Source organism: Antedon mediterranea, chromosome 8 (genome assembly GCF_964355755.1).
Source record: "Antedon mediterranea chromosome 8, ecAntMedi1.1, whole genome shotgun sequence".
In the NCBI taxonomy this organism is placed as follows: Eukaryota; Metazoa; Echinodermata; class Crinoidea; order Comatulida; family Antedonidae; genus Antedon; species Antedon mediterranea.
This window is the reverse complement of record NC_092677.1, coordinates 9,343,779-9,370,164: the sequence shown is the minus strand read 5'-3', so window position 1 is coordinate 9,370,164 and position 26,386 is coordinate 9,343,779. Positions and strand designations below refer to the sequence as shown.

The window sequence follows — 26,386 nt, the reverse complement described above, 5'->3', positions numbered from 1 at the left end:
GGAGAGTTGTCGGGAATTGTTTGTATTTTGTTCTAAACCTAAACTATACAACAGTATTTAAAGTGGAAATTTAATAAGAAATCTAATTTGCCTGGTTATTTTTTGGTATGATGTTCACATCAACTGTGTCGGGTTTCAATTCCCCGACAGCTAAAGCAGTGTATTTTTATTAATATTAATGACTGACTTGACGGGAGTTAGATCCAAAATTGGCTATAACATTTTGTTCTATATAGGCCTATAATATAATGACTGAAAATACACGTGCTGCAGTAAAGTGGGAAACTAATGGAAGAAACTCTATTTGCTATTTTTTTTTGGGTGATGTATTTTTAAAAACAATTCGCGTCAACAGCTTCGGGCATCTAGATTCCCGACCCGATTTAGGGAAATCAACAGCAGTCTATCATCAATATTATGAGCAAAATCATTCAAGCGCAACTTGCCACGTGCTTTTCAATCATGTGATTTTCTACACCACCTGATTGAAACCGGTCAAGCGGAACTCGTGCGACGGGAAAAAAATTGTTTGTTCAGATCTGCTGTATAAAAAAAGATAAATTAATGATACCTGGTTAAAAGTCAGCAAAACAAACGCTGTTTAACAATGAATAACTTTTGTTTAACCTTGTTGGTTACGGTTAGTGTAGGCCTAGTGTGTGTCGGGAGCGTAAAATGCAGACGGAACGGAGGAGCCAACCCTGATGAAGTTCTTGCTCTGCCTGGTCTAGCGGTCCAACCCAACTTCAAACATTACTCTGGCTACTTGAAAGCCAGTGGAACTAAGAAGTTACACTATTGGTAGGCCTAGATGTTATTTATATTTCTCACTCTTTATCCCCTGACTGTCAATTACCACTTGGAAACGGTCCAAAGGCTAAAGCCTTGATTGATATTATAGGCCTATGATGATAGTTAAGTTTATAGTTTAATTTTTAATAACGTAATTATTAATTGGACCCTAGTTCCGTAGGCCTATATAAATAGGCCTATATTATTGGCCTATATTTCAATACCTGTATAATCATTTTTAAATTTAGGAATAGCCAATCATTCATATGAATGCATTTTATCTGGGAATCAGACTAAAAACTGTATTCATGAAATCATCCATAAATATTTCCAAATATATTTTTTTTAAAGTTCACTGTTTTTACACCACATAATTAAGATGTTCGGTAATCGATGATGCAACATCTTTTTTTAAAGGTTTGTAGAGTCCCAGTCAAAACCAGAAACCGATCCAGTGACATTGTGGATGAATGGAGGACCTGGTTGCAGCTCCTTAGATGGAATGCTGTCTGAACTTGGACCATTTCATGTACGACAATATTTATACATTTACCTCCTCATACAATCACATGAATATCTTAAAAGCAAACATCTAGAATAATGAACTCTTTCAAAACCTTTTGTTACAGCCCAAATTCTTTACTATTCTTGTATTATACATTCAGAAAGCTAAACTCTATGGAGTCATAGTACCATTACTTTCCAATTTATTCTTTCGTAATAATTTGTCTTGCCTTCTCTTGAATAATACATAAAAGAAGTTGGCAAGGGAAGAAGAAGAATTTGCAAGGGGAAAAAAAGTAAAATACATGTGTATGTATATACATGTTTGTTAATATTGTAATTTTAGCATTCCTTTTGATTACACAGTGATGAAGCCACAAGATATAAATGACTGGTGGCTATGGCCCTGTTAACACCATTTAGTTTGCAGCCTATTAGAGAAGCTCTAAAAACCACTTCATAAAAGCTATTACAGTAATGAACATGTTTTTTCTTTCCTTCTTCTTTCCCAGCTTCGTGACGATGGGAAAACTGTCTATATGAACCCTTACAGCTGGAACAATGCATCTAATGTTCTATTCCTTGAGGCACCTGCAGGAGTAGGTTTTTCCTACTCGGACGACAAGAAATATGCCACTAATGATGATGAAGTATGTCTAGCCAAGACTAAATCATTTAGGGGAATACAATAGACCCACTACAACATTGTTAATCATTATTAATTAAACATTAATGATCCTCATACATGAACTATTTTAGATTTAGAAACAAAATGAAAAAGAGTCAATTTAAACAAAAAACGGTCTTTAACGAAATCTAAAAAATATAATGGACGAATAATGTAGTACATAATACCAAATCTCTAGGTAAGTGATAGAGAGTGTATGTATTTATACAGTATTTAACTGTAGTGTATTACTGTATTCATCAAATGAACATTATTATTTTTCTAAACAGTTGACGGTGGGTTTGTACACAATAGTGCCTTTAGAATATTATAATACATCATAATAATATACAAACAATAATGTTTATGAGTGCAATGGCACAAATAATTTCATGAGGTGAAAGATGATTATATTTCATAAGGCAAAGCCAGAGTGAAAGTAGAATTTCATATTTCACCAAATGAAATTTTTTACCATTCATGTGGGTATATAACATCAAAGTAGATTCTTGTCATTGCCATTGTTGATCTTATCGTGAAGGAGAGATTGTGTCATTCACGTAACGGCTTCAGTTTGCAGAACAACAGTATTTGTTTAGCGCTAAATGGAAGCACAGAGTGCTTTGTATATTGATTTTCAAATACTAATACCAATATGAAAGGAAACATTTATTCTATTTTTTTTAGGTATCAATGGATAACTACTTGGCTCTTCAAGATTTCTTCACCAAGTTCCCACAGTTTGCAAATAATTCATTTTATGTAACTGGCGAAAGTTACGGAGGCATTTACGTTCCAACTTTGTCAATGAGAATCTTGAAAGGGAATGCGTCTATTAACATGAAGGTACAACATTACTCAGGGTTAATGAATATGTGGTGTATATGATGACAATACTATGCTTTTAAATTTCCTATTTTTTAATAATTTGTTAAAAATTATAGGTTTCTATTGACTCCCACTCTAGCCTCAGCAGGGTCTTCTGAAGCCCACACATCAGCATTTACATCTACATCAATAAAGTGTTATTTTTTTTAGACTAATCTTAATCTGGGAGTTTTTCCAACATCATCTGATGCTGTTACGTTTAATATATAGTACAGTAGTTTGCTAACCAGTAGATAAGTTTTACCATAGATACTGTATGTTATATAACGTTCACTATTATAATACCTCTATGTTTTTACTAAGCCTTAAATGCTAGACCAGTACTTATTAGGTTTACTAATAGATAAGTTTTACCATAGATACTGTATGTTATATAACGTTCACTATAATAACCTCTATGTTTTTACTAAGCCTTAAATGCTAGACCAGTACTTATTAGGTTTACTAATAGATAAGTTTACCATAGATACTGTATGTTATATAACGTTCACTATAATAATACTTCTATGTTTTTACTAAGCATTAAATGCTAGACCAGTACTTATTAGGTTTACTAATAGATAAGTGTTCATAATAAATAAACAATAAGTTATTTCTCAATTAGGGCTTTGCTGTTGGAAATGGTTTATCTAGCTATGCTCTTAATGACGATTCTCTCATCTATTTTGGGTATTATCACGGCCTATTTGGACTTGAGTAAGTATCCAATTTCTTGTAAGTATCTAAACAATTTCTGATGACTAATAAAATAAATGTTATTTTGAAATATCAGAATACAGACTGTCTATACTATCAAACGTTATGTAACAAAAAATGTGATGTGCCCATATCACTACCATATTTGGGCACATCACACTTTTTTTGTCAAACTAGTTTGATGTAGTGTAGACAGAGCTTAAAGTATCTGACCTATTTCTGATGACTGTAATAATATAACTGGTACTTTGTAATATAAGAATACAGACTGTATTACAAAAACTGAATACATTATTATTAATGATGGTAGGCTGTCATTGTAATTCAACTACACAATATGTTGGCAATAAAGTTTAACATGTTTATTTAACTATTTATTGTCATGTACACTATGGACTATCGTTTTAACTAATAACTTAGTGCTGTACAAACTCGGGCACTCAAATCCATCTTGAAATAATATTTAGGGCTTAAAGTACAACTTAATTTTATTTTTAAACAAGTTAGTATGCCAGACAACAGACTACTTTTAATCTCAAATTGTCAAATACTTCAGCATCTTTTAAAGGAAGTGCATATCATGTGTTGTTTTTTTTCTTGTTTATCTCATGGTCATCATCATATTTATTGTTTTACCTGGAGGTTCAGTTATGGCTTATTAAAATCTCCACACACAATCAAATGTATTATTATTATCTAATATTAAGTACAAATGTATATATAATATGTTGTGTGAAATAAAACTGAAACTGAACTTAAAGAATAAAGAAGATAGTTGTACTTCTAATTTATAAATTAATAAAATGTAATTGAAACTTTTTAGCTTATGGACTCAGCTTCAAACCAGCTGTTGTAATGATACTGCCTGCAATTTCCATGACAACACACAATCTGAATGCTCTCTTGTGGTAGGTAGCATATATTTAAAAAACAAAATGTTTAGCAAAACAAATCCAATGCCACTACTGGTAAAATGTACAGACCATTTATGTTGAGATCGTAATAAGAGTTGGCCACATTTTGCATCTCAGAATAAACCGTGTACTATATAAGCATCTCTGTGAACGACAGACAATTTCTGTTGCGTTGAAACTAAAACTTAGGATTGTAAGCCTGTTAAACACATCTTAATACTATAGATTAAACAGTGTATAAAAATCAATTACGATTAAAGGACTATAATAGAATGATAGCTTCAAGTTAAGCCTCTCTGTAGCACAAAACAGAAAATCTGTGGCAAAAATTACATACACACTATGTGTTGTATTCTTAATCCCTACCATATTTGGGAACATCACACTTTTTTTTGTAAAACTAGTTTGATAGTGTAGACAGAGCCTTTTGTTTTTTACTACACCAGGTTGGTGAAGCGATGAACATCATCTACAACATTGGTTTAAATGTTTACAACTTGTATGGCGATTGTGCTGGAGGAATCCCACCACATGTTAAAACCTTTAAGGCCGCCATGTCCAACCTGTTTAGAGCTTACAAGATTAAGTATAAGCCATTGGTAAGTATTACTTTATTCATATTTTGATATAAAGTTTGCAATACACCACGTACAGTATGTTGAGTTTCTCAACGTTATGATCAATATGCTTCAATCGTCCTCAGGAGTGAGAAGTCCAGGAAGTTGGGGAATGTAAGTAAAGTTGGATGGGAATAGGTGTGAAAGCTAAAACATTAGCAAGACTCACAGGATTAAAAGTAGCTATAGAAGAGCATTGTTTCACGTATACAATGTGGTGAATGGAAACCAGCTATAGAAGAGCATTAATATTAAATTAAAAACCACTCCTATTAAACACCACTGTGAAACACACTATATATTAAAAGATTTTGTAATTTAAAAAGTTATATTTATATTTATATTTATTTATTTGTAGATAAAAAACACAATGAAAATAAGTGAAAGCCCACCATGTATAAATGCAACAGCCATCATTACCTATCTAAATGATCCAGCTGTACGCAAAGCTTTACATATTCCAGATACTGTACAAGACTGGGACATCTGCAGGTTTGTTTATTGCCTTTGTCGGTTGGCTAATGGAGAAAATGATACTGGTGTTGGTAATGATGGTGTTCTAATGATGTTGGATGGTAGTGGTTGTATTCTAATAGTGTTGGTAATGATGGTATCAGTTATGAAGGTGTTGGTGATGTTGATGATGATGGTGGTGTTGGTAATGATGGTGTTGATGATGATGGTGGTGTTGGTAATGATGGTGTTGATGATGATGGTGTTCTAATAGTGTCGGTAATGATGGTGTTGGTGTTCTAATGGTGTTGGTTATGATTGTGTTCTGATGGTGTTGCTAAAGATAGTGCTCTAATGATGTTGGTAATGATGGTGTTCTAATTGTGTTGGTAATGACAGTATTCTAGTGATGTTGGTAATGATGGTGTTCTAATAGTGTTGGTAATGATGGTGTTGGTTATCATGATGTTGATAATGATGGTGTTTTAATAATGGTGCTGCTTTGTGTGATTGTTATGTACAGTATTGCTGGACAATATACTGTTCTAAAATCATTACTCATAATCCATATTGTTCCTTCTATTCAGTGATATTGTGGGAGCGCAATACACAAGGACATATGATACAATGTTCACCCAATACCAATCACTACTCCAAAAGTACCGTGGAATGGTCTACAATGGAGACATCGACATGGCGTGCAACTTCCTCGGCGATGAGTGGTTTGTCGAGTCGCTGAAGCTTGACAAGGTCGGCGATCGCAGAGAATGGGTAGTAAACAGTCAAATAGCTGGTTTTGTACAAGACTACAAGAATCTGTCACTTGTGACTATAAAAGGAGCTGGACATATGGTGCCGCAAGACAAGCCTGCAGAATCTTTGAAAATGTTTACATCATTTATTAACAGTATCCCTCTAAAATAAAAAGAAATCCAGATTCCATCAATACGTTACTCATTATATAAAATAGCAATGGAATTATTTCTGTATTTTTCTAGATTTTCAATACGCAATTACATTCCATTACATTTCTTCTTTTATTATACAGATCAGAATTTGGGTGTTTCACTAACATCCACATGTTCTCTCGAAAATGAAGAGAAGTGCAGAATTTGTCTTCTTCCATTTAGGCTCAGACTGCACCACTGGGTCTAGCTTTTGCAACATGCACGTGTTGCATACACAGTTACATTTTTTTTTGTAATAAAAAAAATAAGAGAATCGTAGAATAGAAAAAAAAAGTAGGGAGACACCAAAACATCCATTATTTCGGCAAAAATATCCAGTTAAAACCGTCCCTCTAAGATACTGTAGTTTTATTGAGTCCTATCCTATGCAATAGTGAAAATTTTTTGACAATTGATGATATATCAACCATGAAATCACTTTTTAGACGAAAGAAATTTAGGTGATTATTAATTTTAATTTCTCTGGGCTTTATTTATAGAAAGTTGGTATAAATATTATAGCAATATTTTTTCTGTTTTATAATAAATGTGTTGTAATTAATTCTTCAATTATAATATTTGAAAATAACTGAATAAACTTTGAAATTAATCTCCAAAAAATTGTTTTTGTCAGAGTGTGTATAAATTGGTGAAGAAATCAGTTTATGATTGATGCAATTGACTGTTTTGTTGTTTAATACCATTGTAGTCTTACTAAAGATGATTTCGTAATATCTAATTTGAAATCTCTCCATTTTCAAAGTTTTTGTTAAACTGGATTAAAAAAAAAAATATTGCATAGGCAGCTGCTACGTACGCACACTACACTCCCAGCGATAGTTTTTAAAAAGTAACAGAATTAGCGCTATTATAGGGGGCGCTATTGAGAAAATTACACGCACGAATGGATCGAGGTCGCCGGCGAAGACGGGGGAAAAGACAACGAAAACTTTCTAAACATTCATAAACAACATTCGAAGGTCAGAAGAGGAGAGAAACATTGGCAAAATGACTGATTAGAGCATTGAATTAGTAAGTCTTTTATAATTCAGCATGTTGTAATTTTATCTTGTATCTTAACCTTAGATGTGTGTTCCTCATATATGATCATCATGGTTTTGTCATCATCATCGATATCAGATCGTCTTCACTTGCAACTCAGCTAGCTGGAAGAAGCTCTCTCCCCCCGTACCAATACACACCTGTACGTACTCCATCATCTATTCTGTTACACCTGGCCGGTCAAAATAGCCATTTTTATCTTCGCCATAGGCCCTGTTTCTGCTGCCAAGAAAATACCGTATAAAATACGGTATTTTTTTAATACCGTATATAGGCCTAGGCCTATACCGTATTTTTTTGGCAGCAGAAACTGCACTCATAAAAAAAATATATATACCGTATTTTCCCCACAAAATTTGTGGATAAAATACGGCATTTACAAATTTATACCGTATTTTTTGTACCCTTTTCTGCTGCCAATAAAAAATACCGTATTTTTTTTTACCTGCGACATTTTTATTTTCTGTCGCTGTCAGCTGTTTTACACACGTGTATAACTATAGATATATTCGGCGAAAATTTGGAGCGAAGACGTCACAGTATTTACTATTTAAATCTGTGTGGGGAAGCAGGGGTGGGGAAGGAGGGGGTGAGGAAGCTAAAATGTCCGGCAAACTAAAAGGTAATAAAAGGGACAACCACATTTATAAAGACATTTCTAAAAAAGTAAAGCAGGAGTACGGAATAGACTTGTCTCCAAAGCAAGTAAACTCAAAGCTGAAGAGCCTGCGAAAGCAGTAAAACATTGCAAAAGACAATAACTTGGGGAGGCAACGAATTACTTGTCCTCATTACGATATTTTCTGTGCTCTCACAACATCTCTATCACTAGGGCTAGGCCTTGAACTTAAACTTCCTTTATTACGACTTTTAATTATCGACCAAATAAATGATTGGCAATTTGGGCAAAAAGGATGAAATTTAACACGACCACCCAAGAAGTATTGTTAGCAGAAACGGGGTACTAAAAAATACGGTATAAAAAATATCGTATTTTATACCGTATTTTTATACCGTATTTTGAGCAGTTGCAGCAGAAACAGGCCCTCAGTCTTCCAAGTTATATCTATTTGTGGTGCTGATAATGTGTTGAAAGCCGGTAGAGAGATGGATATTTCTACTTCATTATTTATAATGTAAAAAACAGTCTGGCAACATTCCTTCTAGCTAACCATATACTGCTTTTCAAAAACCAATGCCTAAATTAAAATCATCATGTTCTTTGTATTTTCAGATAGCTTCACGTTCATGTTAGAACTTCATCTGCAGTCAATTCTGACAAATAACAAACATAAACAATGATCTTAAAATAGACAAGATGGGAGGAGGTTGCACCAAAGCCAGTAGCTTACCTGTTGACGATAATGTGAAAAGGTGGCGCGGACATGTTCTTTACGACAATGGTAGGTAGACATAATTTCAAGGATGCATTTTTCACATTTATTGATTTTATTCGAATCTCGGGATGTCTTTTTTTCATTTCCACAGATTTCCTCCTTATCGTTTTTTTGGTATATCACCCGACAATTTTGAATGTTATTTTTTGTAAATATTATATTGTGTTTATAATGTGTAATATTTTAATTTTAAGATACTGTCTTTTCTATCATTCCTTGTAAATTTCTTATTATCTTTGTATGTACAGTAAAGCCAACAGAGTTTTCCTATGGGGATAATACAGTTAAATCGAATCAAATAAAATAATTTAAAAAAAAAACAATTATAAGACGATAAGATTTGATTAATATTTCAATATTACCTCATATTAATGAACAGTTCATTTCTGTTTATGATGTATATTAAATTGTTGAAATATTCCCTCATGATTTTTTTAACTGTCATTGAATAACTAATCTAATGCAGTTTGGAACTAACACAAAGTGTTCATAAATTTGTGCATTATACAAACAGTAGTATAACCATAGAGATATTATAGTGATCACTATAATATCTCTATGGTATAACTAGGACTAGAGACTAAGCATACAGTATCTATAGTCTCAACAGACATAGATAAACATAACATGTAGACTGTATGAATAATTTCATAGTATTATCATGGAAAGGTGTCAATAATTCGTTAGTTACTAAACAACAATAGCAAATACAGAAAACATCAATTGCAAATACAGAAAACATCAATTTGCATTGATTATTTTTTTATATGTTCAAAGTAGGTCATAGGTTTGTGTTAAATAATATTGAATATTTCTATAAAGAAAAGATGTTCAATTATTATTATTGTAATGATCTATAAAATGATGTGTTTATGTTTGTATTTTTCATATCATTTTTGGTTGAATACAACTGTACCTCTGTGTCTGTCAATGTATTAATTTATTATTTATTTAATAAATTTACCATTGGTTTTCTTACAGTAACCCCTCCTCCTCTCTCATGATCATTTCTACTAATGAACAGAAGGGAAATATGTGCCAACCCCTATTTAGGGGACACCTCCTATTAAAAGGACAATTTAAAGTATGGGTCCTTGGGGGTTTCCTCTTATTAATAATAAAGGTTCTATACTAAGTAACACTAACAGGTTAAAATGTTCGTCTGCTATTAAATTGTACCCCCTGTAAATACTGTACTTACGGGTTAGGGTGTAACAATAGTATCTGCAGTGCTGTCTACATTTTACCAACATTAACAAAATTCTTGATTAACATAAAAATAATTGTGCAGTTTTTATATTAAAACGTTACAAATACTTTATAATTTGTTCACAAAACAGCATCAAATACGGTACCTTAAGGTGTTAATTATCGACCACCACCTTAACTGGACATCAATGATATTGATGTGCTTTCCTATTACTAGTGGTCAGTGAAATAGACACTAAGTAATGCCAGGTTTAAATAAATGAACACAAGTGCAACACTGAAAGAAAAACTAATTACATTTTGCTATACATAGTCAAGAATAGAAGTCTTTCCTTTGGTACTCCCCTATTCAGGGGAAATCACTATTATTAAGGGGACAGTTTATTGTGTCCCCTTAAAAGAGGTTCTACATTCAAACTTCACCAACTTACTGTACCAAGATTTTCAAATGATTTCATTTTTCTTCCTCTAATTCTGTTCTTTATACATTGACATAATGTTATTTTTAATATTATAATAAATTATTCATTTAGAATAAAAGATTATTTAAAAAAAGAATGTACTGTAATTCAGAAAATTATAATGATATAAAAATACAACAATCAGAAAGTCCTTTAAAATTAAGGAAGAAGGAAAATTAAATCCTGGTAGCCATTTACTAATTATTTTTATTATCCATATAACTTACCATTTTATGTTCAGCTTGCGTACTCAATCTTTTTAAGCCGATAGTTGCTTGTACAAACAATCCTAAACCAGTCTTCTGTCAAAATTAATCAAAACGTAAAAAAAGTATTCATCTATTAAATGCACAAAATTGTATTATGTAGAATATCTTTTACTTTAAGAAATTATTGAATATTGCAAACATTGTTCATGTGGATGAAGATTAATTTTATTTTCCCTTAGGGTAAACCTCCTTGATCAAATCTTGTTTGCAAATTGCAAGTATCCAATTACCCAACTGTAAGCATGGAATAATTACTAAATAAATCAAAAGTAATTGTGGTAATAGTTACAGGTGTAATGTATGTTGTCACAAATGTATTTCATGGTCAATGTTGTAGTTTGTACAGTATGTTAATATTTAATTTTTTTGCCACATGGAGAAATATTAATACTTGATAAAGCCATACTATGATACGGTATATTTTGTATTCATATTATTTTATGTAGATACACATTGATTTCTCAGAAGAAAATCTTCATGAAATTGGATAATTTAAGAGTTTTTTGGTCTCTACCAAATTTAATGATATGCAAGTCACCTGTTCTGATAACAAGTTCTTTTCTTGAATGTTGTACTGAAAGATTAAAGAATTCTTAAATGTCAGTAGTAAATGATTTTACTATGGTTGCAAATATTTTATCTGTTAAAGCTTATTGAGATTTTAATGCTTGCTTCTTTTGAGATTTTAAATTTTGTCCATGGAAGAGGCGGTTTAGGTGAGCAGTCTAAATTTATGTTTATTTGAATTGCCTTGTTCCAACAATTATTAGTCATTAATTTTTATTCTTTAACCCAACAATTGTAGTAGTTCTCTTTAAAGATCTCCCCAACATAGTTTGTTGTAGCTACAACCCTGGTTACTACAATAGGCTAATTATTTGTACAGAATATCACAGTAATAGATGTATTGCCAAAACCATTCTAATATTTAAATCAAATAATGTTCTATTCAGATTATTATAGTATGTTTGCTACAGAGTTTGACTTTTTATAGATCTCACTGTACTGAAATGATAATGTATTGATATTCAGGGACGTGTTGTCAATAATCTGTCATTAAGTGATAAATTAAACCATAGAGATATTATAGTGAACTATAATATCTCTATGATTAAACTCTCCTCCCCATGCAAAGCTGAGTATTAACTATGATAATAACAGTTTACAAAAGCTACTACTACTTTAATTGGCCATAACGAAGCATAAATTAACAGTTTACTTATTCATAACTATATAGTAGTCATCATGTTTTTAATTAGAAACATCATGATGCTTGAGTTTAAAATACTCACAAAATGTTTATCACTCTCATCAGTCCACTGTTAATATTAACTATTAATAGTTTTAAACTTTTATTCTATTAGAGGCATTTTCAATATAAACCAGAAAATAATGTTTTCAGTTTAATAAAATCAAATAAAATGAAAAATCCATTGGCTAGCTGCAAATTTGACTACTTTTGATAATTAATAAAAATGGTGGCTGTTGATGATTTTTTCGCTTATACAGTAGTTTTATGAAATATAACCTGCCATAAAGTTACATTTGTATTGGACTAATTACGCTAAACCTTAATTTTTCTTTCATACACATCCAACAACAAGTAACTCTCCGATTACAGGATGGATAAACTATTTTATAATTCTCTTCTGGACAGTGATTTGTAAAAAGAATAAACAGTTTGGCTGGCATACATGGCGTTTCATAGATTTGATCTAGAGGAAATAAACAGAAAATACACAAAAAACCAAACAATAGACTTGTCAAGTTCACGGTTATGTCATTTGATACAGTATTATGCACAGTAATATCATGAATAATTATAGTTTTTTTAAGAATTTACAAGTTTATCTCTTTTACAAGTCAGTGGCTATAAAGCTGTAATGTAATTGTAGCTTTTTGAATAATATTAGGTATTTAATTAAAATTAATATAAAAGCTGTTATGTAATGTATTAAATGAAAAATGACACTGATGCAAATACAACATTTTCTGTGTATAAAAAAATAAACAAAGACCTATCAAAGCAGTGTCCCTTTACACACTCAAATGCGGTCTGTGTATGAACAAGTGCCAACTGTTAGGAGTTCCGAAAAGCTCAAGCTTCAGGGGGCAGTATAGGTATGTTGGATGAGGTTGGTAGGTATAGATGTGATAACTGAGCCATACAGCCATAGTGCCCCTTGTAGAGAACTCCTGTGCCGGATTTTCAGCATGGACCCCACCTGAGTGTAAGGGAAAAAAAGCTTATTATGAAAGATCAAAGTTTCGATTTAAGTGGATATTCATGGTAAATAGTTTTAGCAGGCCCGTAGACAGGGGGAAACCTCCCTTAACTGACTGCGAACCCCCATCCCTGACATGCCCAATACCTCACCCTCATCTCTGAAAATCCTCTAAATACGTGCCAAACAGTACAAAAGGTTATTTGTAAATTTAAAAATTCGTAAACTCGTTCGTCAATAACTCTATGTGTCTGTAAATTTCTAATAGTTGCAAATGAATTGCCGATTTTCAACTTAAATTCCTGGATGTAACATGATATTGACGCGTGTATCGTACTCATCATACAGCACGAACGATTTGTACAAAGGATACTGCCAGACAACCGCGTAGCTATATTGTTTAGATCACGGCAGTCAGCATGCATAAAGTATACAGCCTTCCGACGTACATAAAAAATGAAACGCTGCGGTTACCTACAGTATTTATGAAGTATAGTGTATCATCATCATAGAGGATTATAGGGGGCGCAGTGTCCCAAATACTTAGTGTCCAAACCACCCCTTGACAGATCCTGGCTACGGCCCTATTTAGTTATATAGCAGTAGCACGGTATATTTTTTATTTAATGGTTGTGTTACTGTACATGGCAGATTTTTGAAATGCTGTAAATTATGTTGTTTTACATGTTTGGAAAACCAACCTGTAGTTATATCTATATAATTACTGTTCTACTCTGTGGCAAAAATATTCTACTACCCATTTAAACATTTGTCTATTTATTGATGTTATTGAATTTTGATTACTCTCATCAACCCCATTGGAACTGTTAATATTAACTATCAATAGTTTTATAGAGGCATTTTCAATATATTTCCAGGAAAGATGATCATTTATAAAATAAATTAAAGGTAAACCAATTAAATTTTATTTAAATAATGCATCATTATTCAGTTAAAATTATTGAATTTTTAATATGAAATTTATTGTTATTTCCAAAATTAAATTCAACATTTTTTATTTGCAATCAGTGGCCCAGTGGTGTCAATAATAAGAACTGTACTTGGAATTTGAATCACCAAATCTATTGTATCAATTTTGATAAAATTAATTCATTAAAATTTATGAGAAGAAAGGGGTAGATTAAAAAATAAGTTCAACTCTACTTTTTTTTTATTATATTGCCATTTTAAAAGGGCTACCGACCCCTAGTGCATGAAAAAAAAATGTAACACATGATTTTTTCGCATCCATTCGACAACATATTTCCATGAAATACAGCCAAATAAATATTCAACCTGCCATAAAGCTACATTTCGTACTGGATTATTACTCTAAACATGATAAACCAATAATGTGTCGACTACAGTACCTCAGCCTCCTTAAGTTTTATTGTGATTTGTGTGATGTAATAATATCTCTATCTCTTCTAAACAGCGATTTGTACAAAGAATAAACAGTTTGGCATACATGGCGTTTCATAGACTTGAACTAGTAAACAAAAACCAAGATAGACTTGTCAAGTTTACTGATATCATTTGATAATATGCACAGTAATCATCATGAATAATTATAGTTTTTTCAGAATTTAAAACTTTGTCTGTTTTATAAAGTCCTGGCTATAAAGCTGTAAATTCAATTGTACCTTTTTGAATAATATTAGGTGTTCAATTAGAATTAATATAAAAGCTATAATGTATAAAATGGAAAATGACACTGATGCAAATACAACATTTTCTGTGTATAAAACAATAAACAAAAGTCAATTGAATCAGTTCCCCCTACCACACTCACCTGCGGTCTATGTATTAACAAATGGCCGAAAATGGAGTTCCGAAAAGCTCAAAGCTTCAGGGAGCAGTATTAGGTAGTTGGACCAGGTTGATGGTCAACGGCTTAGACTTGATAACCTGTATCCACAGCCTATATAGTGCTCCTTGTAGTGAACTTCTGTGCCATGAGTTGCTCATCGTAGACCCCACTGAGTGCAAGGGAAAGCATATTATGAAAGGTCAAAGTTTCAATTTAAGTGGATATTCATGTTGTACCAGTGAATGTACATAATGACATTGTAATATAGTGCATGGATGTACTGGGGGGTAACCAGGCTATGGATAGTGTCTAGAGTAGCAAGCCTAGATAATAAATTAAAAATCTCAATATTCAACAACATAAAATATCATTGCAAGATCGTTGTTTTGGCTCTCTACTGTATGTTGTTATTTTGATTAGAAACATGATGCTGGAGGTTAAAATACTGAAAACATGGTTTTTCAGGGCTTAAATAATTTTTCTTTTTACTAGCCCAAAATATAAACTACCAATTCTTATCTTATGTGGTAGCAACTGGACCTACTTTGTTAATATTTAGTAGATATAGCACGGTAAAGGTTCTATTTAATGGTTCTATTACTGTACATGGCAGCTTTTTGTAAATTCTGTAAAATATGTTGTTTTACATGTCTGGAAAACCAACCTGTAGTGTACACTATCTATCACTATTCTACTCTGTGGCCAAAATCTAAGTGCTGCCAAAAATATTCTACTACCCATTCATCATTTGTCTAATTTTGATTACTCTCATCAGCCCATTGAAACTGTTAATATTAACTATCTATAGTTTTATAGAGGAATTTTCAATATATTTCTAGGAACGATGATCATTTATATAATAAATTAAAGGTAAACCAATTAAATTTTATTTAAATAATGCATCATTATTTAGTTAAAATTATTGAATTTTGAATATGAAATCTATTGTTATTTTCTAAAATTAAACTCAACATTTTTTATTTGCAGTCATAAAATATGAGAGTAGTGTCAATAATAAGTACTTGGAATCTATTGATTTTGTTATTGTATTAGTTTTGTTATTTTGTTATTAATTAACATACTTCCATTGAAATTAATTAAAAGAAAGGGATAGATTAAATTTGTTTTTTAACCATCATGTATCATGAAAATAGACAAAAGTAGCATACATAGAAGTACTCAACTGGAAAAGATACCAGTTTTTCAAATGTACCGTAGTTAAAAACCTTTCAAGTACATTTACAGTCATTTGTATGCTTGTAATAGTAAAGATGTGTATAAATAACAAACATGCAAATGTTTTAGAAATTGCTATTATTAAATGCAAATGCAGTTTTGTCTAGATTTTGTAGTTTTTCTAGGTTTATGGATTAGTTTCCTTTGGTTTTCCACAAGTGCATTGAGCACTTCGATGAATATACGTGCTTAACAAATCTTATTATTACTTATGGTATCTTTTAAAGATAACTCAACTTGAATCACTAATTATATATTATGGCAAGTCATTAGTTTTATGACCTTACCGCACTATTGGTATCTAAAGAAAGTGTAAATAGAGTTAGAAAGAAAATTGATTTTGGCACTGGTATCCAACGTACCGTATCACTAAGCAATGATATTACAAACAGAGGATCATCAATCACTCAATAGCTTAATGTTAGAATTCAATTAATCATCTTGAAATAATAACACTATTTAGTCAACAAAAGAATTTAATATCATTGTGTGTTCTAATAATAAACACATTGTTAAGTATAATTTTACATGTTGTATTGATTGTGGGTCATATTAATATCAATTATGTTTGATTTCACCGTTCATTAACAGTATTGTATTGTTTTTTGTAATGTTTTATTGAAGAAAACGAGATATTGAATTATTGTAATATAGGATCAACACTAAAAAAAATACATTGTGAGGGTAATTATTGTTTTGAAAAAATGATGGAAGATACATTTTGCTAGATTAATTAAAGATAATGAATTGTATTGGTGTCATAATCAATTTCATTGATTTCTACCCACGTTGGAGGTATCTTCATTTAACTTCGTAGTGTGGCGTTTTTTGAAGATAATTTTTTAGCATATTGTTTTACAATAGGTTGTACTATACTAATTAAGAATTTTCCATGTATTATCACATGCTGGAGAAAGTGGACTTATACCACAAACTGGAGAGGTTGGGCCTATTACTGGTCATCTGGGCTACAGGATGAAAAATAAGGGCTGGGCAAATAATACTGCAGACTGAAGAGACTACAGACTCTGGAGAGGGTGGGCTTATACAAAACAGAGAGGAGAGGATAGAATGAGTTTAAACAGAAACCTATCAGTAGAGTGTATGTTTCTTGTAGGTATAAACTATGTAAATGGATTGAGTTACTGTTTAAGTTGTGTACATAATGTATACTATGTATAAATGTACAAGCAGATACAAAACAACTTTGACCTGTTACAGTTATTCATTTATTACATTTTTTTCACAAAGGCCTTGAATCAGATGAAGATGGTGAATTATTGCGCAAGTCATCATCTCGTCGACGTTTGTCTGCAGAAATCAAAGCAATGTACACATCAAATGCCAAACGTCACGAGATTACAATCCTTCACTTCAACGATGTATACAACATCGAGCAACGTGATGTTGAACCGGTTGGTGGCGCTGCTCGCTTTGCCACCATGATTCGGAAGTATATGCATTTACATCCAGCAGTATTCTTTAGTGGAGATGCACTAAATCCTTCACTGAGTATGCGTATTTGTCTTCATTTTAAAACACCAACTTCAGAGAAATAGAAATTAGATCTAATATATTTATTTCTAATTAAATACTACTAGTACTAGTAGTACAGTTTACAGTTTTTCATATTTCTTATTACAATCTTTGATTCATCCAAGTGGAGAAAAAAGTTTCTTACTGGAGGAATTATATTTATATTTTCTATAATCCACTAATCAATTGATAGATTAGCGGTACTAAATAAATAAAAGCTATTAAATTAATTAAATTTGGTTTATATTGATGTTTATTTTAGTGAGTAGCATGACAAGAGGGACCCAAATGATACCAATCCTAAATGCTATGCATATCAAAGCTGCTGTCTATGGAAATCATGATTTTGGTAAGTTCCGATTAGGTACCACAGAACCATAAACCAAAAGATATATTGAATTTGAAAAGAACAGAGATTATATGGTATTGGTCTGGTTTATGTACGTATCCAATAAGAACTCCTCTTCCGCTACACTACTACCAACTTCTCTTAAATCTGTATTGTTTGAACTTCTATATTGTTTTTATTGTTTGTTTGTTTTTATTGATTTCCACACATTATTAAATATATACATAGAAACAATTGTTTGACAATAAGCATCATACATTTAAGAGAGGTATTATGGCTGGTAGGCAAATAAGTTCAAAGAACTTCAAGGTTTACCCACCAGAAAAAGATACATACACTTAATAAACTATAAGAAAACGTTGTACATGTGCCTTTCCTATAAATTGAATTTTTACTTTTCTTAATATATATATTTTTGTAGATTTTGGTATAGATGAACTAGAAGACATTACAAAGGATACCGAGTTCCCCTGGCTTTTAAGCAATGTCATTGATAATTTTACGGGTCGCCCTCTAGCGGACGGTGTTGTGTCTGAAATTCTTTACTGGAGGGGTACAAAGGTACGGGCATGTGATTTGGGCATAGTATTTTTTTGAACTTATAACAGGATTATCAGATTAATTTTGAACCCCATTAATAATTGGCCAACTTAATTGGTTATCCTGATAGATATTCTAAAAAATAAATTAATCATAAAAAAAAAAAATTATAATTTCTTGAAACACTAAACTTTGATGACAACCCATGTATTGTTTTTATTTACATCTTAGCTTGGACTTATGGGATTAGTAGAAGAGGAATGGCTTGTGACTTTAGCAACGATAGATAGGGAAAACCTAACTTACATTGATTTTGTAACAAAAGCAAAAGAACTGTGTATTGAATTAAAAGAACAGGTTGGTTGGAGGAATTAAATAAACTAAAATATAGTAATAATGATAATGGATTTATAAAGCAGCTAATGTTGTAAAACTTCTATGGTCATTTATTGGATCAAACATGGAAACATACTCCCATAATAATGCAGCTAGTAATCAACGCAAAGTCTTTACCTTACCATGTACTCATTTGTACACCTGGGTGGAGAGAAGAAAACGTAAAGTAAAGCTGATTTTCCACTAGGCGAATTTGTTCGCGCGAATCGAAAGCGCCAGCTTGTACGCATGTGTATTCATGTTTACATCTTCCACATCCTTCTCTACGCATGCGTATTAGCTGACGCCTTCGATTCGTGCGAACAAATTCGCCTAGTGGAAAATCGGCTTTAAGTGTCTTGCCTAAGGATTCTATCAATGTGACGAGCGTTGGATTTGAACTCGCGATCAGTAGACACCAACGTCCAACACATAGCGCCATCTCGAGATCATAATATTACCTACCCTAATGTTATTTTCAAATATATAACTAAAGAATGTAAAAAGGTTTTAAATTAACATTTCACAGGGTGCAGAGTTTATAATTGCTCTAACGCATATGCGAATGCCAAATGATATACGATTGGCTGAAGAAGTTGATAGCATTGACCTTATACTTGGAGGTCACGATCATGATTATGAAGTTAAACTAGTAAGTAAAAATGTTGGTTTCTGTTTTAACATAATTATTTACTGTTTCCTTACAGTATATCAAAACACTAATAACACTCTAGGCCCGATAGCATTTAAAATGCTGTCCTTGAAGGATGTGTTTGAGCAGAATCTATTTGACCATACCTAGTAACTTTATATATTTGTGAAATTAACTTAAATCTGTCTTTATAGGTAAATAATAAATACATTGTCAAGAGTGGAACTGAGTTTCGACAATTAACTAAAGTAAATATTAGTTTTTATGAGTTACCAGAAGTAAAAGTAACGACAGAATCCCTGACAGTCGACTCAAAAGTTGAGGAGGACCCAGAGGTCAAAGCAATTGTAGAAAAATACCAGCGTAAGTTATCCGATATAATACAGTAGGGTTCAAACCCTGTTTCATTCATCCTTTTTATGAATAGGGCGCTATTATCAATGTTAATGCTTAACATAACGTTTCATGTTGTTTATATCTAAGGTCAAATGACTCAAGAACTAGGATGTTCTCTTGGAAATGTTGAAGTTGAACTTGACGGACGCTTTGCTTCTATTAGGAATCGAGAAACTAATTTAGGTAGACTATATACATTTATTTTTCGGTTATTCAAAATGTTTTTGTTGAGATTCCTTTATGCAACAATCAGTGGTGGAGAGAGGGAGGGCCCAGGGCCTAACAATTGTAAAGTGCTGAACTTAAACATGTTCTATCTTTTGTATTGTAATTTTCAACATTGACAGAGGGCCTGTGGGTATAAATGACTAGCTCCAGGTACCTGCATCATCTCTAGCTTGACAGATCATAAACAAACAAACACTTCTTTCTTCATGCAGGTAATTTTGTAGCTGACATAATGTTAGAAGCAATGAATGCTGATATGTCGTTAATAAACTCTGGAACATTTCGTTCAGACACTCTTCACCCAGAAGGAGATTTTAAGAAAAAAGACCTACTGAATATATTGCCACTCATAGACTCTATCGTAGTACTTAAGGTTACAGGTAAATTTTGGGTTTTTGAAAATGTATTTAATAATTTTTATAAGTTTGTTATTAAACGTACAATCCCAATCCTCAGCATTCAATAAAATTGTCCCCTTAAACCTTATCTACACTATCAAACTTTTTTTGTCACGTAAACTAGTTTGATAGAGCTTTAGTATGTTTGGCTAGTGAATAGGGGGTTGGCTGTAGTATTTTAAAAAATGAGGTTTTTCTTATGTAAAGGTGTCCCCAGAAAAGTGGTGTACCAAAATAAGAGATCTGCTATAGCATATAAGAACACATATACTAATGATGTATAAAATAATTCCAGTGTATTCTATGTTCTAGGCATGCAGATATGGCAGGCTCTTGAAAACAGCGTTTCTCAATACCCAAAGAAAGAGGGCCGGTTCCCTCAGGTTGCTGGTATGAAGTTTGGCTTTGATCCTACAGGCTTGCCTGGTCAGAGAGTAGATCCATTATCAATAATAGTCAGTGTAGAAGGAGAATCTCGTTTACTTCCAAATAAGGTAATCAGTAAGAGTTGAGACTGTACTTTTGTCAGCATTAAGTTGAGTAACCCCTTGAAGTAAGATGGATAGTGTTGCCTCCTTGACAAATTTAAGGCACTATAACATTGCACTTTTTACATCAAATATGTTTAATAGTACTGTAGTCCATATTTTCATAGACATTTTGACATACTGAAATACAGAGGTTATAATTTTGTGGGAAAAAAAGGTGAATAAGTATATACTATAAATAAATAATACAGTACCTCTGATAACAATTTAAATTTGAATAGGTTTACAGGTTCTGTACAAAGGATTACATAGCAAAAGGCAAAGATGGTTATTCAGTTTTAAAGAACTGTGAATACCTGGTAGATGAGGAGAATGGACCAATCTTATCAACTATTGTTCAGAATCATTTTGCGTCGGTTAAGATGGTGAAAGGGTTAAAACCATGTCGGTCTGGTCATCGGCAGAGTTTAATCAGCCTATCCAAGTAAGAAAACGATTTTAAATTTTATAAAATCATCAATATCATCAAATAATACACAGCACACAGTAGAGGCACAATATACTTGGTTATCAATTTTTGTGGTTGTTTTTTCTCCAATCCCTGAGATATTAAGTAATAAAAATGTAGTAGGTATTCACTTTAGATAGGAATCCAATATACTGGTTGTTGACAGTACATTCACATCATTTTATTTGAACTTAATAAATAATACATTAAATTTTGATTAAATATATAGGAAGCCCAGCTTTTTAATTGAAGCCAGCCTAAAACGAGAGGAAAATGCGAAATGCACCATTGCTCCGGAGGTTGAAGGAAGAATAACACAATTGAATGAGGAGCAAGTGAAGGAAGTTGCTTCAAACAGGGAGAAGTTTCTTCAAGTTGCCCGTGGTGAATTAGATGAATCTGTTCTTAAATTGAAGAATGATGACAATGGTGAGTGTGGTTTAAAGGAAAGGAAATAGAATTAGCCTAGGCAAGTTAAAGAGGTCTACAATTTCATGCGTATAGATTGTTTATAAAGCTCAGATTACGGATTTCAAATTTAAAATTCAAAAAACTTTATTATCTCAAAACTGGTAAATTCATTGCATATTAGTTGATTGTTGACAGACTTCTGACAACCACATTGTGGTCTATTAATACCAAGTGAATGGCCCTGATAAGAATGATAATGATTATGTCAATGATGACCTTGACAATAATATAAAGCTTTGCCTCCACTATCAAACTAGTTTGAAAAAAAAAGTAGTTTGAAAAAAAAGTGTGATATGCTGAAATATGATGACATCATCATGTCTATATATGAGCACATCACATAAAGTTTGATAGTGTAGACAGAGCTATGGTATAAACCAGTAGGATGATCCCAGCACTTATCATATTTTCATATTACCATCAGTATGTGAGCCTTTATCAGAGAGCGAGGACTCGGAACCCGAAGAAGTTCAAGAGATAATTGAAGCGGGAACCCCACCCGGATCCCCACTACAACCCCAACTAGAAACCACAATGCAACAGGTTTGGGTTGCTGTTGAGAAAGATGATATAGCCACAGTAAGTATGATAATAACCTATTTCTTTCCTGATAATAACTTTACCTCCCAATAATCCACCTTTGCCACATCTGGAAATCCTCATTGTTTCCTATAACTTCAGATGCAAAAGAATAACTCTGTGTGTCATTATCATATTTGTGCCCAAATTGATAGTGATTTGACTTTAATCATGTCCATATTGGCACATCACATTTTTTGTCACAAAAAGTTTGATAATGTAGACGTTGGGACCTCTGATGGATGTACAGTTTTAAATAGCAGGGTAGATTTCTGAATTATATTATAACATTATAAACATTTGTTTACAGGTAATACAATTATTGAACAACAACATAGACCTGAAATATCTACATGAAAATATAACAATACTCCACAAAGCTGCAAGCTCTAATGCTGTCCTTACTACCTTTTATCTAATGGAAGAACTAAAGGCTGATCCAAACTGTAGAGACGATCTACAGAAGGTGTGTGCATCATTGCTAGTACAGTAAAAGCAATTGTTTCTATGTTATATACTGTATTAATTAAACATATTAATATATTCTTTGAGGTGCTAATAAACATGTACCACACCGCTATATAATACAGTACATACCACACGTGCCTAACACTAGTCCATGTTAGTACTGTACACCCTAAATAATCAACCTCGCTCCTCTATATAACTAAACCCAACTCTCATACACTCTACTCTACACTCAACCTAGGCACTTTGTGTTTAGGATGACTGATTCTATCATTCGTTAAGGAAAGATTAAAATCACTTATTTTTCAGAGTACACCGCTAATGCATGCAGTGGAGAAAAATCAAGTGGAAGCCTCCGCAATTCTTCTCCAGTTTGATGCTAATATTGATGCTCTCAATGACCTAGGGCGAAGTGCGTTGGACTTGGCGACAGAAGAAGGCAGAGAGCAGATCAAAATCATGATGACAAGTCAAGTTGATGACAGGGATGAGTTAATGTCAGCAATAAAGCAACAATTAGTGGATGCATTAGCAAAGGTTATTGAAAAAGAGGTCGAAGAGGAAAAGGTCAACGAAGAAGAGAATGTTGTTGAAAACGACGATTTGGAAAACCTTCGCTCATCACCGGCTTTACTAAGTGATGAAGAGAGTGTTACGACAGATGACGAGGACCTCAAGATTGATCGACTTATACCAAGTGAAACATGGATTGATTCAAGACGTGGCAGCATATTAGAAGTGATACATGAAGAAGAGGAGGAACGACATATAGAGACAATTTATGAAGTATCAAAAGAAACTAGTGAGCAGGATGAGGACAGGTTAGAAGATACTGGTAAGGAGGATATAAACAAAGCTGGAAATGGTACCAACAATGATGAGGTGGAGGGTGATGGTACCAAAAGTGAAACGGAAGAATATAAGAATAATTTGAAAAAAGAAAATGAGGATAAAACGAATGAAGAGGCTGACAGAAATGAAAATGTTGCTGAAGAATCAGAAAATAACAATGTAAAAGATCAAGTTGAGAATGAAGATACAGAAGAGAAGAATGAAAAAGAGGAAGTAAAAGAGAAAGAAGTAAAGGATGAATCAGAGGAGAAAAGGTTAGAAAATGATGTCAGCAATACAGTTGGTGAACAGATAGATGAGGGAATTGTAGTTGATAATGAAGACAACACATGAAGAGTGTACAATAACAAAGTAACAAATTTTAAGATACTGTAAAAGCATAATAATATGCAATACAGTTGATTAACAAATAAACGAGGAAAGGAAATATATGAAGATAAAGCAAAAAGCACATTATGCAATTGTCGTATTCGAGTGGACCGTTGAGTAGTTCTTTAATGGAGTATTTTTAGCGTTGAGATTGTTCTTAACGAAAAAGCTTTCGTTGTCAACGTTTTCTATTCGAATGACTTTCTGTTGAGCACAAATTTACAATTCGAATACAAAAAGTACTCGACGAATCTTTACGTTGACAAGGAAAGTTCCCAATCGAATATGACAAATATCATACTTTTCAACCACCTAAACCTAAATGTGAATGTATTTTTCATTACAGTATTTACCTAGTGAACAATGCAAACAATACTATGCATTTTGGTTTTTTTTATGTCATAGTTGAATGCACAAAACAATATACTGTACTCTTACTGTGATTGTAGACACTTTTAACCACCTAGCTACAATATGAACTGAATTGAGTGGCACCAGTATTGATCAGTACTGCATTTTGCAGGATAAACTTACTAAAGCAGAAGCAGTATGTATGGGCAACAAGCTCACTTCACAATTGAATGTGATATTTTCTGTAACTTGTATTATAATGATATTTTAATTTTATTTTTCTTTGTTTCCAACCTCCAGTGGATTTTGAAAATAGGGGGTCCCAGGGCCTAAAAATGGTGAAATGAAGGGCTGAGCTTAATTTGATGTCCTATATTTTACATTACAATTTGCAAAATTTAGGAGACCCGGGCCGGCTGGGTCCTGTTCGGATCCGCCCCTGAGCACCGCTTCTGATCAAATATCACATTACTAGAGAAAACTTAATTGTTCTATTTTTACCTTGTTGAATCAATTTGATTGATTGGCATGTATGTTGCATAACTTACAGTATTTACTGAAGTTATCAGGGCCTTATTGAACAAAAAGTTGCATTTCTTATAAATTTATTTTAAATACCAAACATTTTATGATAATTCATTTTTTGTTTCAATCTTTTCCTCAATGCCATCATTATTCCAGCCAGTATTCACATATGTGCAATGTTTAAACTCAATGTATATAGTTAGAAAAACAATTTATTTTTATCTGTTTTTTTTTCACAATTGGTGAAGATACGCATGTTTTAATTGTTACTATTGGTTTTAAAGGTACTTTATATATATATATTATATATACATAAGTTTATAGAAAGAAACTGGTTTAGAAGATTATTTTAGTTATTAAACTATGATGTACTTTATACGCAATAATAAATATAATAGCCATACATTATATATTAACTGAAGTAGCTAGACAAAAATTCCACCTTGATGTGTGATATATTATTAAAATTTACGAAATATACAAATTATAATGATTAAAGAATAAATAGAAATGTTCCTTTTAAACATGATTCTGTTTTTTTGGTTTATTCTCTTTGTGAATTCTATACAGATAACAAATGGGGTGCAATTTCCACTGTAATTGATGGTGTGGAATTGATCACTTAATGTGGTGACCAACACAGAAAATTTTCAAACACATGGTGATCAACATTAATATATATACATTTTTCCTCCATGTTAAGATTTACTACGGACAAATTTTAAAATTAATAATAGGCTTCAATTTTCCCAATCTATCTACTGTACAGACACTTTGCTGCCGATTTGTGGTATTAAAAGACGCGTATTTATGTTTTAAATAATCTGAATCATAGTAGCCTAGGTTCTTTAGACGGCAATTCTGCTTAATTGTAAAAAACATCTTGGCATGCATGGTATATCATACCTATACTTTAGATAAAATCAAAGTATTGGTGTTGATCTTTCAATCTTTGTTTTCAGTATATATGTAATTCTGTGAATATGTAATTGTTTTTATGATGCTGAGGTAAATAAAATAAAATCAGATGGGTGGAAAATGTTAAAGAACTGATCAATAACTATAGATTTGGGGAAAGTTATAATAATCACTGATGTCAATAAGCAATAAGACCAAAGTACTAGAAGAGCATATTTCACGCACAACACAGAGAA

General features: G+C 32.4%; 2 protein-coding genes across 2 annotated transcripts; both read left to right on the top strand.

Moving 5' to 3' along the window:
• The first annotated feature begins 477 nt into the window (after window positions 1–477).
• Window positions 478–7,099, top strand: LOC140057835 (lysosomal protective protein-like). The gene is made up of 9 exons (XM_072103594.1): window positions 478–801; window positions 1,210–1,321; window positions 1,809–1,946; window positions 2,651–2,809; window positions 3,456–3,547; window positions 4,371–4,455; window positions 4,908–5,060; window positions 5,437–5,570; window positions 6,119–7,099. The coding sequence occupies exons 1-9, from the start codon at window positions 608–610 to the stop codon at window positions 6,453–6,455; spliced, it is 1,404 nt and encodes a 467-aa protein (XP_071959695.1). The 5' UTR covers window positions 478–607; the 3' UTR covers window positions 6,456–7,099.
• Window positions 7,100–7,421: 322 nt separating this feature from the next.
• On the top strand, window positions 7,422–25,738 carry LOC140056908 (uncharacterized). Its single transcript, XM_072102432.1, has 16 exons — window positions 7,422–7,510; window positions 8,775–8,943; window positions 17,399–17,659; window positions 17,946–18,032; window positions 18,454–18,593; window positions 18,804–18,929; window positions 19,477–19,599; window positions 19,794–19,962; window positions 20,083–20,178; window positions 20,436–20,603; window positions 20,934–21,115; window positions 21,391–21,593; window positions 21,847–22,046; window positions 22,513–22,667; window positions 22,978–23,133; window positions 23,445–25,738. The coding sequence occupies exons 2-16, from the start codon at window positions 8,859–8,861 to the stop codon at window positions 24,318–24,320; spliced, it is 3,027 nt and encodes a 1,008-aa protein (XP_071958533.1). The 5' UTR covers window positions 7,422–7,510; window positions 8,775–8,858; the 3' UTR covers window positions 24,321–25,738.
• Window positions 25,739–26,386: the final 648 nt, after the last annotated feature.